Here is a 17619-nt window from a genome sequence, read left to right as displayed (position 1 = left end):
ATGCATTACCGCTTCATGGATAAATTCCCTAAAAACCTTTTCTGTTTTCCATGCCACTGAGCAGACAGTGATAAATCTGTATTTACATATACTGTGAACAAATATTATAAAACCCATGGACTTTTCCCACATGAAAACAATGTTTTGCCACTGAAGAACCCATGAATATCAACACAACAAAACACCCCCACCCACTTCATCCTCAAGCCCACACAAAGGCATGTTAGTTCACCCATTTAACATTAAGAACATTCTTCCCTGTACACACAGTCAAAAAAGTCAAACATTTACAGCAAATATAAATCTTAACTATATTTTATATAGACCGAAACCATGTGATCATTGAAACAATGAACAATATAACAATTTTAATTTAATAATGTTACAATTAATTTATTTTTATTTTATTTTTTACAATTGCTTGGACACATTTCTCAATACTGGAGTCACTTTTTCAAAACTCTTCATACAGTGAGCACAACAGCAGTCTGTGAGCTAAACTGTGGATCATTGATCATTGCTAGTTTGGCACAAAATGCATTCAATGACGACTACTTTCAAATTTCTTGAATTATTTTCTCACTCAGACACAACCGCCAACTAAACTACCCACAGGCCAATTTACAGATTTTACTCAAAACTGTTAAACCTAAGTTCAAAACCAAACGTAATACAAAACTGAATCAGACAGCAATTTGCTACATTTCTACAGTCCATATTTCCATATTGAAATATACTCTAAAAAAAAATTAAATACTACCAAACGATTACATGTAGCTGAACATCTACACATGCAGGTGTTAGTATTTTAATTTCATCATCATCTAGACAAAAGGGGAAATAGGAATAATACTGTAATGTAAACATGAATAACGTAACAAACTGCAGTGAAGAAATTGTACAAAATAAATTGTGTAATGCTAGCCTTTGTTAGTGTTTTTTAGGTCATTGTTTGATGAGTGACAAAGTGTGTTTGTTGGGTGACAAACTTTTCTATTGTTATGGAGGAATGAGTTGATTTGAGACATAAAATGTTTTGGAAGTTTTTAGTGCATTCTGAATGTGAAATTAACAGCTGTGCCAAGCTGAAAGTTGGAAAGGAGAACTGTGTAAAGAGTTCTGAAAAAGTGCCCCAAAAACTGTAACCAAATATAAAATTGATCATTTGAGATGCATTCCACATGAAATTTGCTGACTTTTTTTTGGCTTTCATAAGTACAGTAATTTGTGGTTAACACTAAACACGATTTTTTTAGGGCTCTAGATGGTGTAACACTCGCGTGGTTCCGTCTTGTCATATAAAGTGTTGATGGGATTGGTTCATGTTGGTTTCAGAGGTCAGTGAAATATTCATTCTGTTCTTTGGCTTCTCTGCTGTCTCATGTCACTTTAAGGTCTTGTGGATTTGTTCAATAATTCAGACATTTTGCAAGGATGCAGGCATATATTTTCCCAGTAGAGGCTCTAAAAAGAATACTATACAGATTTAGCAGATGTGTAAAATCTCCCTCATTCTGAAATAAAATATCAAAACAATAATTAAAAAAAAAAAATTATATATCAAAAGCACTGTGTACACAGTTTTCAGGGTTAATGAAGCAAACAAAACTTAGATAAACTTTACATTTCTGGTGTGTGTGGGTGGGTGAGTGAGGTTTTTATAATCTGAAGGATAATTAGAGGAATTTACAGATGTGATATGGAGGTGGTCAGCTGTGCTGTTTGGCAGATGTCAGCATTCTTACATAACCAACCTTACATAAATCCTCAGCATTGTTCCTATTATGAGCCTTGAGACTAACTCATTAGGAGGGCGAGTTGATTAATGCTGTAGCAATGGTGTTTCTGCATCCTACATGAATCAAATTAGAGGTGACATCTTTCAGAACACATTTAAGATTAGTCTGGTCAGGCATGTTGGAAGCCTTTTAATGGTACTGGTACATACAGCAGCACTGGAACTGCTTCAGGGTTAGGGGTTAGGAATAGTATTTCTCATGTTGTGCATACTCTCATCATAAGGACATCTTGAATGTTTAAAAAACTGACTTTGTGTCCACAAATCTGAGGAGCTCTGATGTTAGGTCAGGTGCATCTCAAAACCTCTGTGGTAATTTTTGGCCCCATTCCAAAACCTTACTGGCATGTTTATTATAGGTCTCTATATGGAGAAGTTCTCATGAACACAAAATTGTGGCCTTGAGGAACTGAATCTACCACCTGTGTTGCACTGCTATGACATTTATTGAAGCAAAGGAAGGAAAAACAGTTGCTCAGGAGGATTCTGGACATTAAACATCATGATGATGCTGCTGCAAAGAAACGTCTGACATTATGGAAGATGCATCAGTATAGCACAGCAAATTGGTGAGTTTTGTTTTCTTCTTGGATTGCAAGAAGCATTTCATCATTATAGACTGAAGTTTTATGTGATGCTTCCTCTTGCTAGACATAGATTTTTAAAACATATTTAAAATGTATGTATACACTACTATTAAAAAGTGATCAGGAAGTTTTTTTTAAGAAATGACTTTTATTCAGCAAGAATGCATTAAATTGATCAAAATTGAAGACATTTAATGTTAGAAAAGATTTATATTTCAAATAAATGCTGCTTTCTGAAGGATCATGTGACACTGAAGATTAATGAATAATGTATAATGATGCTGAACATTCAGCTTTTCCAACACAGGAATAACTTACATTTTAAAATGTATATTAACAGTTACTTACATTTAATAATACTTCACAATAGTATTTTTTAATCAAATAAATGCAGCCTTAAGGAGCATGATACTTTTTTGACAAAAACTAAAATCTTACCGAGCCCAAACTTTTGAATGGTTGTGTATATATTTGGTCATGTGAGAATTTAGCCCTTTTATGCTCCTTATAGAGCATAAATGCTCCACAAAAACTTTTAAAAAAAACTATTTCCTTTTTACACTTTAAAAAAGAACTCAACTCACATTGTCCGCCATTTCCTTTTTCAGTTTAATAATTGGTGCTTTCAGCACACAGAGGAATTATTCCCTGCTCAAGGGGAACAGTCACGTCAACTGCGGTCAGTATATCAATTGATGGTCTCTTCTAAACAAAATTACCAAGCCCTAAAAATAACAAAGGGCTTTATAACCCAAGTGCTAAGTCATTAATTACTCAATTAATCATCACTCTAATAAATGACAGAATTTTTGGGTGAACCAACCCTTTCAGAAAACATTTAAAAAATAACATGCGGTTTGCATAGTTTAAGAGGGCTTTTGGGCATTTTCTTGATCATTATGTTTTCATTGCATGGGGGGGAAAAGCAGTGAATATACTATTTAACATCTCATGTTGTATTCCACAGAAGAAAGAAAAATTCATATGGCTATAGAACAACATGAGGGTGAGTACACGACAATTTCATTTTTGGGTGACCTGCCAGAAAATCCCTGGTATCATCACCTGTAATATTTCAATCAAACAAACTAGGGAGCATCATAATACACAGATGAATTCAACACTGAACACTCTGGCTCATCCCTTACCTGATGACTAACCTCTATCATAACCAAAAACATCTAAGATTCTAGTCTAGCCTGTCCCCATACCAACATGTTTTCTTTGATTCATGGGATGAATGAAGTACATCTCTCCTATCCGATGTGGCCGATGTGCAGTACATACATTTAACAAACCAAAGGATGAGTGGAGTGAAAGAGCAAGTAAAAAGGAAGAGGCTGCAAGGTTCTTATTGTGCAAGACTGGGGTAAGCAGAGTCCCGCCACCAGCCGACAGGCCACACTGAACCGGTTTCCATGACAACAGAATTCTAATGACTACACCCCTGGTTTTTGCTTTGATGGAGAACGATGCTAGGATCTCCACGTTTCCACACTTTCTCACACCTTTTCCCTTTCACAATAAATGTCAGACTCTTGTCAGGGCCATTTGCTTCTCACGGTGCTCCTGAAAAACATCAGCAAGTTCAATGCGATTTAGCTAGACAGAAGATCTCTTAAATCATTATATTTTGGTCCTGTCCTCCCCCCATCCCCCATCCCTCCATCCAACTTGCTCACGCTCTCCCTCTGTGATCTACCCATGTGACCATAGCCAGCTGTTCATTGGCTGGCACCACGAAGGCATCAGCCCAATCGGTGTAGATCACTCATATAAACAAGCAAAGCAGCATTCTAAAGTCTTTCTTTCAGTGAGGAGTCAAAGGGAAATACTACTTTGGGTTCTACTATTTTGTTTGTTTGCCACCCTTTCTCGTACCCGCACGCATACAGGATCTATTCTTGCTGTAGGACCATCTGCTGTCGCCTGCATCACTTCTCTCGCCCCAATGCCACTGTGACCAGATAACAGTGTTTATGGTTCATTCCTTTAATACACACTGTGTACATGTAAGTACAGCAAGCCTTTAAATGACCATACTTAACCTTAATTGACTTTACTCACAGAGTAACCCGAGAATCATAATAGTGGAATAACTGAATGATGCTTTGTTATTGTTTTGTTACGGTCCACATTGCATGATCAGATAGAATACATTAGAACAGAGTCAGCTGGCAGATCCATTTCAAATATTTATTTTGAAATATTACAAAAAACATTAATTCATTGCAATGATTTACAGGGGAAGGTCAGAGCTTTACTATGCAAAACCATACAATTATATCGGCTTTTAATTTTTCCATTTTTGTTTTGGAATATAAACAATGCAACTTCTAGTTATTATTCATGTTTTAGGACTCGCTATTTTTGATCAAGGGATCTAATTATAGCTCATCACTTCAATATCCTTTTGCTTTGTTTGTCACTGTGGGGAGGGGGTGGGATGTGTTATTGCTTATGGCTTGATATTAGAGGCTTCATTCTCATTTTATTTATACTGGTGATTGATAGAGCTGCTATACACTTTTTTTTTTTTTTTTACTATCTGGAGGAATCAACAGTTTGTCTAGACAGGCTATGTAATGAAACGTACTGGAAGCATGGTGAAAAAGTAATCAGAATATATACAATTTTACATCAACAATATAAATCAACTTATATGATCTTGCAATAGAAACATGAATTCCTGATCCATTCCTGATTTGACTAGAACTCAAAGGAATACAATTATATATTTTGTATTTATTTAAATAATAATAATAATAATAATAAATTACACATGCAATTTGGGCAATTACTTCATTTAATTTACTCAATTGTTTTATTCCCAGCAAAGTATTTTTTTTATTCTTAAAAATAACAGCTATAAAAAGCAGTTTATAAAAACTTAAAATCTCTTATACACACTTTTTAGTCTATTTGGTCTTGTTTTTATTATCCCCTATAAGGATATTTCCCTCCTGTAACATGCTTAAGTACACACTTAAAAAAGTCTTATACACCATTTATAAAAAATAAAATAAAATAAAAAATAAAAAAAAGTGTCTTTTTAAAATGAAAATGTCAATGCACTTATGAACTTACTTATAATCTCATAAACTGAGTAGAAATTGTGACAATTTAAACAGATGTTGCCTGTCAAATAATGGAAATATTTTGTACAATGCAAAAAGACAAAACACATGGCAACCGAAACGAACCATAACTGATGTGTCCTCTCTCCAGACATTGGCTGGCCAACTCACTTTAGTGCACTGTGTCAGCATGTTTCTCCCCAGGCTCTGACTGTCACAGCACTGTTAGAGATTAGACTGACAGGGCCTTAATCCCATTGAGCTCCTCAGTTCCCCCTGCCAGACCCCAGCACTGTGCCAGGCATGTACCCAACGGCCACACAAAGGGATGCAAGGTCTGAGATAAAGAAAAACTCCATTAAGCCACACGGATAAAGACTCAGACTAAAACTGCAGTACAGCCATCAGCAAATCACTGTTAAGACACAAAACGCTCTTCAACTTCAACTACAATAACAGCTGGTGAAGCCTCCAGGCCATCGAGCAAAAGGAAATCACGTCATGAACAAAGCAAAAGATGCGTTGCATTTATTTGAACGACTGTCTCTATTTCTGTAGGTGGAGAAAAAACAGAAATGGTACGCCACCCAAAGCGTCACATTGCGATTTAACACGGTGGGCAGTGGCAGGCCACACAGACCCTTGCTGAAATCAGAGATGTTGAGCCAGGAAGACCCCAAATCACGCCCAATGCTGTAAGTGCATCTTCTTATAGTACATAAATGAAGCAATTCGGAAGACAAATCTTAGGCTATTTAATTCATTATTAATTTGCGGGGGAATTCATAATTAAAAAAAAAAATTCAAATCATGCAGCCCTATATCTGAGTGACAACTTTCTTAACAAGCCCTGCTTAACGATGGTACGACGAGCCACTGGTTTGTTGCTGCTTCGAGGTAACATGTCTGTGTGTGTTTAGAGAACTACGAGAGAAACTCCAGCCAGAGGTGACCGAGCTGATCAAAAGACAGAGGTTGAACCGCCTGTGTGAGGGGACCTGCTTTAGGAAGATCAGTGCTCGTCGCAGACAAGGTCAGTTACTCATCCAAAAATCAGATTACAATTACATGTGATTCAATTCATGGATTCAGTTCCAAATACAGAAAAGTCTGATGGATTTGATTACAGTTTTATAGATTGTATGCCACAAAAAAAATAAAAAAAATAAAATTGTACACCAGATTGATTGTCAATCATATTGGATATACATAAGTTGAAGGGAGACACTGTATTCAAGCTTTTTTTTAATAATCTACTCAAAAATAGGGCATCGCAGGCTTAGGATCCCTCGACCACCTTACCCTAACGCTTGGTCTGTTTGATGTTGCATTATATTAAACAAAACAAGGATATATTAAATGTATAATCTCATTCTGTATTTGGGGCACAAAACAGCCTATATGCAAATACTCCATTGTATCTATAAAAAATTATCTAGGCTATACCATTATTATTGTGCCCTCTTTATTTAAAATCATGTTTATTTCTAAATCTATTGATAGAGAGAAGAAAACAGACAAACAATGACTTGCACGGTATAACAGGCATATTTTTATATAAATATATTTCCCCTAGACAAGTTCTGGTATTGCCGTCTATCACCTAACCACAAAGTGTTACACTATGGAGACATAGAGGAGTTCTCACAAGGACAAATATCACACGACTCTCTCCAGGAGAAAGGTGAGAAACACCTGCGGTCTTCTGAAATATAATGGCTTATATTTATCACATTAATACCATATTGATCCACAAGCTTGAAGCAGACTAGAGCTAAATCTTTTTAACGAATTATGGTTGAATATAATTTCTACAAAATTTTGAATTGGTCAACTCTCCATAACATTCCATCTTCTCTACATTCAGTGACAGTAGCAGATATCAAAGCTGTGGTAACAGGTAAAGACTGCCCACACATGAGGGAAAAAGGAGCACTTAAGAATAAGGTAAGAAGTATTAATTATTGTAATAAGACACTTGACAAGTTGGTAAACTCACCAGAAAGGATTAGGTGTTGTGGATCCAAACTCAGAGCAGACAAGACAGGCTGATTTTACATGCAGGATCTTGCAGAGAATGCATCAAGTCCTTTACTCAAAATAATAACTAGTAAAAACAACCCCAAGGAAAGACAACAGTGGAACACAAACAGGCATGTCAACTGCTGAATACAATTAGCAATGAATCTAGTAATGTCAATTAAGTCCAAATGACGCCATCTAGTGGTTAGAAGACCCTTTTCACACACTGTGATGACGCGTTTTAACGGTCATCAGCGTCGTAAATCCTACAAAGTTTTTTATATATATATTTTTTTTTTATGTATGTACATTTATACACTATACTTTCTATTATATTATATTACAAATATTATATTTTTATTATATTTCTGTCTTATGACTGTCATTATCAATCTCTCTATATATTTTTTTCTTCTTTTTGAAAGTTGTTAAAATAGCCTACTTTTGTGGCATTTTTCTTTGCTTTTTGAGCTAATGGGAACACAAAAAATATAGCCTAGGCCTACTTATTGTAGTCTCTCATTCACCGCTGACGACTTCAGCTTCTGAGAAACCCGGAAATATGAAAAGGCTCAATAATAATAATAATAATAATAATAATAATAACTCGACTTACTCCCCCCTTAGGGTAGCGCCATATTTGATTTTGTCAGGAATGAAAACGAGGATGTGAGGGATAGATGTGTGAGCGTATATGAGGCTTGAGAGGAATATCTATCTATCTAAGGGATATTCATCTCTCAAACCTAATTTTATGAACTGAATCTCTTTAGTTTTAAATTGACCTTGTTGGATATTCAGCACTCCAGCTGGGTGACTTTGGGAGGAGGGTGTAATGACGACAGAAGCCATCTGTTTTGCAAAGGCACCTGTAGTAAAGTGCAAGTGGGAATTGTGGGACAGTAAGTGAGGTCAGGTGCGCTGCAGGGTTGGAGATTATGACTTCCTCTGCTTTTCAGGAGCTGCTGGAGCTGGCTTTTTCCATTCTCCATAACTCTGATGAGTACCTGAACTTCATTGCTCCAGACAAGCATGAGGTGAGTAAAAACATATACAAAGCCAGGACAGTAATAAAAAGTATACTTGTCTCATGGAAAGATAAAGAACCTTTGTTCTTTATAAAATAACAATATCACCTCGTGTCGTGGACATCAAAGCCATTAAAAGTAGGCCTTGTATTATCACTAATGAGCTGCTTGAATTAATGCATCATCCTTAACAATACTCTATTTATAAATTCCTTTCTTTTTTTAAATTCTCTAGTTCTGTATTTGGACTGATGGCTTGAATTCTCTTTTGGGAAAAGAGATGACAAGTGAGCTCACAAAATCAGATATGGACACTCTGGTTACTATGGAGCTGAAACTTCGCCTCTTGGACCTTGAAAACATTCAGATTCCTGACGTCCCTCCTCCTGTTCCCAAAGAGCCCAGCACTTACGACTTTGTTTACGACTTTACCCAGCAGCACACTTGAGACTGGAATAAAGTCCTTACTCAAGCTGAAAATCAGCTGTAAGGAAGGAGTACTTACCTTTTTGCTTTCTGTTTCCTCCTCGTTCCTCCTATATGGACAGAATCATGTTCAGATAATACATTTTCCTCTAGATTGTAACTATGATGTGATGCTTTAGTTTTCTTTTTCCTTTAAATGCCTCTCATGACTTCTGCAATGAGAAAAACTCACAGTAACATTTCTTCTCAGTCATCAGTTTTAATGAACTCAGCTTTGGGTATCATTCACAACTTTTTGTGTAAGTATATGTCTACTGAACATAAAACACTGAAAATTGATTTGTTTTACAATCATAAACAATCAGAAGCTGCATTAAGTCATAACCACATACAAATCACTCACAGGACAGTTAAATTATTGTTGGACTGAAGAATGATTCCAGAGTAATCAAGTCAACTGTTACTAAATGACACTGAACATTAAAGTTAAAAGATTATTTCCAATGTCAAAATATATACTGGTCCCCATTTGGCTTCTACATTTAAGATATACTGTATACACACACACACACACACATGCATTAAGCTAGAATTATTATAGCAGCAGGTGTTTTGAAAATAGATTATTTTATTATTTAAGATAAAAAGGCCTTTAAGTTGGACACATTTTCTCTTCCAAAACATGTGACATCCACACTGCCTTCCTGTTCATCAATATACAGTTTGCATTACAATAAATTTTGAGTTGTTTAATCATTACCACTGTAGTTTCATTCATACCGGCAAAGATTGGATGGACAATTTGGACCAGAACACTAAACACATCCCAAACACTTTGAACACGTCATTGTATCCACCCTGAGATCATTGCGCTGTTCGCTCAGATAATCATAATTGATTAGTTTTCATTGACATTATAAACTCTCTTAAAAATAAAGGTTCCAAAGGTATTTTTTAAGCAATGTCAAAGAATCCCAAAGAATCTTTCCATAAACAGTTCTTAAAATAACTTAAGATAATTAATGTGAAGAACATTTTAAAAATCTAAAGAACCTTTTATGGAATGTAAAGGTTCAGTTAATGTTAAAGGTTATTCATGGAACCATAGATGCAATAAAGAACCTTTATTTTTAGAGCATACTACTAAAATATGTCTTGTTAGAGAGTCAAAAAGCCTCAACATAAGCCAACTCAAAACTATAAACTAAGTTCCACTCCACACAAATGGAGTATAATGATTATATGATAAGAAAAAACTAGTTTAGACAATTTCTAAAAAATATACACATAAACTATCCAAATCAAATCTTTATTCATTGTTTGCTGCAAGTGAATATATTCACTATTTAAGGTCACAGATCAGAGCTTTTTGATAAACAGTTCCAATTAGCAGCTTTCCTCTGTATGTGGTTGCCACTGAAGAAGCCATGATCACACTGCCGTCATCTGCATACACCTGGGTCACCTGGGGCTTTTCAGAGAGGATGTTCTCGATCCTGATAACCTACAGGAGAACATATATTTTTAAGACAGGAAATAGTACGAAGAGAAAGGGGAAAGGGATGGGAAGATCATTCAAGATGAACATGACAGCTCAACATATTTGAACATAGGCTCAAGCATTTACACACCTCAGAACCAGGTGGATCATTCGGATCATGAAATGCAAATTTGAGACCATTTGGGTGGCAGCCCAGCCACAGATCTCCAGATTCACGGTCCACCTCAATGTTGTCACAGAGTGAGTTCACATCAACTTCCTGGGTAAGATAAATGAACATGCGGTAGCCTAAAATTAACAATAGAAGTCAAGAATGGTTGGCTTTTTAAATTAAAAGTTTTATTTGAAGCCAACACAACTAATAAAGTCAGAATTCTATACATAAATCTATACAAATAAATATCCTATTTGGGATAAAAGAAGGTGTGAACATTTCATGTAATTTGGAGTTTACCTTCACATGAGATAATACAGTGATTTTCTTTATTTCCAGGACAACAATTGTGTGCTTCAGAATATTTGACACATACAAATGCCTGAAATTACATGTTATTTGTATTAATAACATATAAAGAGGGGATAATATTACATTATGCTGTGCTTTAATGAATGCAAATCATGGCTTTTTTCTGCAACTCGCCTTTTGTTGGGTGAGATATTAATGCCGTTGGCAGATAGGAAACCCCCCGCCACAACCTGCACAGTCTCAGGGCTGTAGTAGACGACGTCACACCAGGGCAAAGAGAGTAACGGCTCCACAAACTTGAGAATCTCATTAGTGAAGTAATGATCATTGGTGGCATAAAAACTTTCGGCCCCCACAGCTACTATGTCATTCACACTAACAAATGCACATACATAAACTGGAATTTGTACTTTGATTAGGTTTGGGGTTATAGAAATATTGTGTTTTGAAGAAGCACATACTTGTGCAGAAGTTCATGCTTGATGGTCTTGATGTGTTGAAGAGCATTTTCCTTCTCCACAAATCTGAAAATCTCCACTTGGCTTTTGCCTTGAGGATGATTAACAACAAACACATATATGGCACCATCTGTAGTGAGAGAAGAAGAATTCATGCAATATTAGACTTCTATCAAACTCATCCATTTACAGTAGTTTTAAAGGGTTAGTTCACCCAAAAATAATACGTATCCCATAATTTACTCAGCCTCAAGCCATCCTAGGTGTATATGACTTTCTTCTTTCAGCCAAACACAATCAGAGTTATATTAAAAAATATCCTGGCTCTTCCAAGCTTTATAATGGGAGTGAATGGTGCCTTAGATTTTGATGCCCAAAAAAAGTGCATCCATACATCATAAAAGTAACCCATATGGCTGCAGGGGGTTAATAAAGGCCCTCTAAAGCACAGTAATGTGTCTTTGTAAGAAAAATATTCATATTTATAACTTTTTAAACTAGAATCACTGGTTTCTGTACTTGAGTCAAGTTTTGGACGAAGAGTGACCTCTGACCCGACGCATGATGTATTGACGAACGTGGAAGCGCAGAGAATAGAGCAAAAAAACAACACCACCAGTCATGAACTAGAAGCCTAAAATGAGATATTTGTTTGAACAGCGAGAGGCATCTACCCTCACCTGAGCTTACACTACTCCTACATCATACGTCAGGTCAGAGTTCACTCTTCCGCCGGAACTACTCTCCGTGAAAGTGCAGACGGACGTTACCGGAAGCTAGCGATTACAGTTTATAAAGTTATAATTCTGGATTATTTTCTTACAAAAACACATCACTTCCCTTCAAAAGGCTTATATTTACCCCCTGGAGTCGTAATTATTACTTTTATGATGGATGGATGTGCTTTTTTTCAAAATCTGAGTTTTTATTCACTCCCATTATAAAGCTTGGAAGAGCCAGGACATTTTTTAATATAACTCCGATTTAACTTTTTAACATTTCTACTACCTCACCTGTGTGTTGGTATTATAAATTAAACAATATCAATGTAAGCATGGACAGAATTCAACATGGAATGCAACTTTTCTTGTTTATGTATATATTTATTTAATGAAAATGCCAAACCTTTGTCATCGGTGTACACGCTGATTCCATGTGGATTAAAAGAGTCTTTGTCAAACTGACCCTTGATGCTCAGTGCTTCAAGTTTCAGCTCAGAATCCAACAGATTCAGCGTATAGATCTTTCCAGGATCGTCTGAATAGGATGGTGTGCCTGGATATTTCAAGCCCTATATGCAATTCATTTGAACATAATTAAAAATTGAGTTGCATTTAAATTGTAAAATAAACTCAGTTTAGCAGCTGAGTATTATCAATAGACGTGCTTTTAGTGAAAACGACTGTTGCTAACATTAAATTAAATGGATGGGAACAATTTATATCTGAATAAATTTATTTTGAGGTTATGAGTATGACATACAGTGCTCAGAAAAGCCAATCCATCTTCAAGTATGGTGATATCTTCAGCCCCAAAATCTGATAACATAAAAATAACACCAAAGATTACAACAACATCCAGTGTCAGAAATGTTTGCTTCTTCAAATATACAAGACAAAAATTACATTGTACCAATAAGACATTATTTTTCATGAACCTCAAGGTTTATAATTTATAAGTAGCATATTATGGCATTAGGTCCAGACTGGTTAATTGAATCCAGCTAAGACACGTGACCAGAAAGGAAGGCGATCAACCCTGCTTACCTATGCCATCAATTAGGTGACAGTTGGGAAGGTAGTTCTGAGTTAGTTCTCTGTGGGAAAGTGTTAAATGCCTGTGGTGAAAATAAAACGACACGTGTAAAAGATATTGCTATGATTACTGTCATGTGCAATAATTATGTAAAACTACAAATGAATAGGCCTATGTCAATAAATAGCAACAACGATCAGAACAACAAGTAGTCAAAGAAAACGTTTATTGCAATAGTTAAATAGTTTGCTTTAATATGATCGGACACATCAACCAACCTTAATGCACTGAGCCTTTCTCCGATCAAAACTGCAAGAGCAATAACAGCGAGCGAGAGAACTGCTAACTTGCCCATGTCTGAAACTCACGCGCTGTCTTCCTCGTTCTGGTTAGTGCACAAACATTATTAACCCTTGCCAAACACTAATCACAGCTGCCAAATATCCCCACCTACTGTTCGAACAACACACTACAATATTGTCATCCCAGTTGTTGTTTCTTCTTCGGCCCGTGGTTTTGGCTTTTCCAGCCTCCCTACAGCTATTGATGCGTAATGTGCCCTTTTTTAGGTGTGCGTGTAAAAAGAGATGTATTTTATATTATTTAAAAAATATATATTTATTGGTTTAATATTAGGCTAAATGTATAATAGGCATAATGTACAGTAGGATAGGCTACTTGTCAAAAGTTTGGAAACAATAAAATGTTTAAATGTTTTTGATAGCAGTCTCATATGCTCACCAAGGCTACATTATTTAATCAAAAATACAGTAAAAGCTGTAATATTGTGAAATATCATTACAATTTAAAATCATTTTAATACATTTGAAAAATAATTTTGAAAAACGTATTTCTGTGATGGCAAAACTGAATTTTCCGCACCATTACTCCAGTCTTCAGTGTCACTTGATTTGTGATTTGGTGCTCAAGAAACATTTCTCATATTACTATCAATATTGAAAAGCAGGTTTTTCCTGTGAAGGGGGTGGATTGGAATCCACTGCTGCTTCAATGTATATGTAATGAGTGATTATAATTAAGGTATTAATCAATATTTTTCCCTCTAAATATCACATGAGTTGAATGACTTATCTAGGCTTGTGAGATTTTACTTTGTTACCAGTGTGATTACTGAAATGTTCTTTTTATGTATTCTCTAATGTCTGTAGGCCTATTTGATATCTGAATGCAGTAACAGTGCTTCCAGAAATGAAATAGGGACTTGTTTTGTGTTTGAGAAAGGTCTTCAACATGTTAAAACAAATAGGGGTCATTGAAGCCAATAGTTTAAGGGGCCATTTCTTTGTTAAAGCCTTACTTTCCAGTTATACTAAAGTGACTTACTCTCTTTGAGAGAAATAACGTATTATCTTGATGTTTTGAGAGGACTCTCCTCTTAGTTAGAGCCTAGCCAAATCCAACCTTGGAAAAGCTGTGTGTCGGGGTGTGTGTTAGTCTTCTTGGATACAGGTTAAGGAACCACTGGCATTATTGGAGATTGACTGAGTTGTTGTTCGGGACATGCTGGCGCCCAGCAACCCAAATCTGCGACCTGGAAGATCACGACGTGCCTAACTTCAGGGTCCGAGAGTCAGATGCATAATCGATGGAGATATGCTTCAGTCTATCTGTATGTGTAGAAAATTACTATGTTTATATTTCTTAGCCAATCAGAAACTGCAACCTGAAGCAAGGACGTAGCTTAGACCTTGGTGTATAGGGTATAACTGCTGTGATCTTTGTAACTGTGAGCGGGGCGGCCTATGAACTCCTGTGTGAGTCTTTAAGCTGACTTCTGCTAACTGCAAACTATCTTCAGTAAAACTTTTCTTCAAGTTATTGTAATTCTGACTCCGGGTCTTCTTTCAAACATCTGGTCCTTGGGTCCTAAACTGTTACCCCCTAACACCTGCTTAACATTTTTGTGGAAACAATGATACCATTCAAACATTTGTGGTAAAAATAAAAGAGATAAATGAATAGCCTATCATGATCAAGGATGCTTTAAATTGATCAGTGACAGTGAAGATTTTTATAATGTTACAAAAGATTTCTATTTAACAAAATAATGCTTTAATAAATTTAATCAATAAATTTAATAAATGCAAATAAATTCTGTTCATTGAACTTTATTTATCAGAATCCTGAAAAAGGTATCAGCATTTCCACAAAAAATGTTAAGCAGCACAAATGTTTTCAACAAACACTGATAATGATAACAAGAAATGTTTCTTGAGCATCAAATCTGCATATTATAATGATTTCTGAAGGATCATGTGACACTGAAGACCAATGCTGGAGTAATGATGCTGAAATAAATATCTATATTATTTGGGTCTAAAATTAAATTGAACAAGGTCTCTGTGTAATATCAACTATGTTAGTGATCTCAGATGTGTCCTTGATAATGATTTTTAGTGGCTTTAGTATGGCTGGCTATGAAAACTTTATAGGTTAACACTAGGAAAAAATGTCTTGCCATATATGTTACTTTTCTGAATAAACTAAATTTCAAAGTACTTGCATAGTGCAATGTCATTTTATTGGATGTCTGATTTGTCTCATGTATAGTTGGATAACTTGGATAACAAAAATCTCAAAAATAAATTGATACGGAAGGTTTTAGGTTTTATTTGTTTTACATAATCCCATTTTAGACATCTCGATTGGTTATATAAAAAGCAGAGTAAAACTAAAAATGGTAGGTCTACACAATAATCAATAAAAGAGCTCCTACATATTTTAATATGTCTCTAGGGTAAGTGAGAAACATTATTATAATACTATAGGTAAAGTCTTGTGGATATTACATTATGTCATTTTAAAACTATGACCTCAATGAAAACGAGTTTTTCAATTGAAAATTGGGTATTTCACAACAGGCTTTTTTTTGTTTTTGTTTTTTTTTAATAAAAAAAAATAAATAAAAAAAACTTTGCCATCAGATTTTTAATCAGGCCTAATCAAACTAAAAATATTACATGTATTAATACATTGCATTTATAAAACACACAGTAAATTAAATATATTAAACAAATATTGAAAATCTATTATTTATAAGTTGCACTGTTGCAGTTTTGTCCTTGCTTCATCTATTTTTTCTGTAATCAATTTTTTTTTTGTTTTCTATAATGATCAATGACATTTCTGCTAATTTTCGCTTATTTTGCTTGTGAATATATCTGGCAACACGCTGGTAACACACGTTTCTGTAAAGCTCACCCTCTCTAGAGCTCTTTATTTTAAAATGTACTTACTTTATTCTAAAAATCTACTTAACTTAATTACCACAGTTGACCCAGATATGTTTTCTTCATTAGGCTAACATTTCTTCTTTAGGACAGCTGATATATGAGCCCAGGGAGGCTTGCATAATAATAAGCCAATATAGATCACGTGATATATTACTCAAAATTATGCAGTTCGTTCGTGTTTATTGACACAAAGATCCAGTCAGGGCCAGTGAATTATGTTCTTCATAAAAGGACATTGGCGAGCAATAATGTGCACTTTATCTATGATTCCAATTGTAGTAGCATGTGTAGGTCAGTAGTCGGCACTATTAGACCTGCCCAATTGGCTTAAAATAGCTTACATACATGTATAACCTTTTATAACTATCCCTTAACAGGTTTACAGCAATATTCATGGAATGTCAGGTTATGACAGAACCTCTAAAGCAGATTCTGTCTGTTCGAAAAGAGATACAAAATAATTTGGAAAGCAGTTCTTTCCATGTATGGATCCTGAGGAAACTGCTCAGTCAGTCTGACCAGTTAACAGTGCACAAGCAGTGCTTTATTTGTCCTAGAAATGCATGTTTGCATGCTTATGGAGCATGTAAAATGATTAATGAATAATTAATAAATGAGTCATTTTCATTCTGTTCTAAATAAGTAGCCTAAGTGGTGTAATTTTTTGCTGTCTATACAGAGTAGTCTTTGAATTCAAGCATGAAAATGTTGCAAAACGTCATCCTTGTTGAATAGACATTGGCCAGTAAGTTCGGCTGGTTTAGAAATCCTAGTAAAGGAATATAGAATGATGAATTTCTTTGAACCGATACACCACATTATTTTATTGATTTCAGTGGTGTAATAGAAGCCTCTTTGCCTGAGGGTGCCATTTAGCAACATGGAACTGTTTTAAATATGCAGTAATACCTATTTTCATACAGAAAGACAAATAAATGCCCATTATTTTTCAATTTCAATAGGTTAAAATGTATGTGTAAGTTAAAGTGTACAGTTTAGGTTCTATAACTGGTCACCATTTTTTAATCCTTGTAAATTTCAGACAGTTCACTAGTCCTGCAGTGTAACAAAAAAAAAAAAAAGTGCAAATATTTAATGTAGTCATTTAGTTAATAAGAAGTCTGATCTAACAGCATGCATAATAATTCTAAAAAACTATTTTCATTTTTTTTTTATTAATTTTAGATTAAATATAGCATGTCACAATTAATATGAGGTTATATAAACATTTTAGATGAAGTGTAGCA

At 35.1% G+C, this 17619-nt stretch overlaps 2 protein-coding genes across 4 annotated transcripts; one reads left to right on the top strand and one right to left on the bottom strand.

The window, feature by feature from the left end:
• The first annotated feature begins 2152 nt into the window (after positions 1–2152).
• Positions 2153–9697, top strand: LOC309484037 (engulfment and cell motility protein 1). 3 transcript variants are annotated; one of them, XM_082150176.1, is made up of 9 exons: positions 2156–2367; positions 2994–3064; positions 3353–3391; positions 6021–6157; positions 6383–6495; positions 7039–7146; positions 7330–7409; positions 8444–8521; positions 8748–9697. In XM_082150176.1, the coding sequence occupies exons 3-9, from the start codon at positions 3386–3388 to the stop codon at positions 8958–8960; spliced, it is 735 nt and encodes a 244-aa protein (XP_082006302.1). In that variant the 5' UTR covers positions 2156–2367; positions 2994–3064; positions 3353–3385; the 3' UTR covers positions 8961–9697. The 3 variants fall into 3 exon arrangements, with proteins under 3 accessions (XP_082006303.1, XP_082006302.1, XP_082006301.1); XM_082150177.1 differs by lacking the exon at positions 2994–3064 and having other exon boundaries at positions 2153–2367; XM_082150175.1 differs by lacking the exons at positions 2156–2367; positions 2994–3064; positions 3353–3391 and adding an exon at positions 3398–4397.
• A 534-nt stretch (positions 9698–10231) lies between these two features.
• pon2 (paraoxonase 2) lies at positions 10232–13548 on the bottom strand. The gene is made up of 9 exons (XM_082150174.1): positions 13397–13548; positions 13130–13200; positions 12846–12901; positions 12489–12654; positions 11367–11493; positions 11080–11280; positions 10894–10975; positions 10570–10698; positions 10232–10442 (listed from the first exon to the last, which is right to left on the bottom strand). The coding sequence occupies exons 1-9, from the start codon at positions 13471–13473 to the stop codon at positions 10281–10283; spliced, it is 1071 nt and encodes a 356-aa protein (XP_082006300.1). The 5' UTR covers positions 13474–13548; the 3' UTR covers positions 10232–10280.
• Between the last annotated feature and the right edge of the window lie 4071 nt (positions 13549–17619).

The sequence above is a fragment of the Leuciscus leuciscus genome, assembly GCF_965113295.1.
Source record: "Leuciscus leuciscus genome assembly, chromosome: 20".
NCBI lineage: Eukaryota > Metazoa > Chordata > Actinopteri > Cypriniformes > Leuciscidae > Leuciscus > Leuciscus leuciscus.
This window is presented reverse-complemented; position numbering and strand designations above follow the sequence as displayed.

Excerpts from the sequence above, each read along its gene's own strand:
- LOC309484037 (XM_082150175.1), top strand. The coding sequence starts at position 4,365 with ATGGTTCATTCCTTTAATACACACTGTGTACAT. Across the intron at positions 4,398-6,020 it reads TTAATACACACTGTGTACAT|GTGGAGAAAAAACAGAAATG; the intron begins GTAAGTACAGCA and ends CTATTTCTGTAG. Across the intron at positions 8,522-8,747 it reads TTGCTCCAGACAAGCATGAG|TTCTGTATTTGGACTGATGG; the intron begins GTGAGTAAAAAC and ends TAAATTCTCTAG.
- pon2 (XM_082150174.1), bottom strand. The coding sequence starts at position 13,473 with ATGGGCAAGTTAGCAGTTCTCTCGCTCGCTGTTATTGCTCTTGCAGTT. Across the intron at positions 12,655-12,845 it reads GATTGGCTTTTCTGAGCACT|GGCTTGAAATATCCAGGCAC; the intron begins GTATGTCATACT and ends AATTGCATATAG. Across the intron at positions 11,494-12,488 it reads CGTGTACACCGATGACAAAG|ATGGTGCCATATATGTGTTT; the intron begins GTTTGGCATTTT and ends CTCTCACTACAG.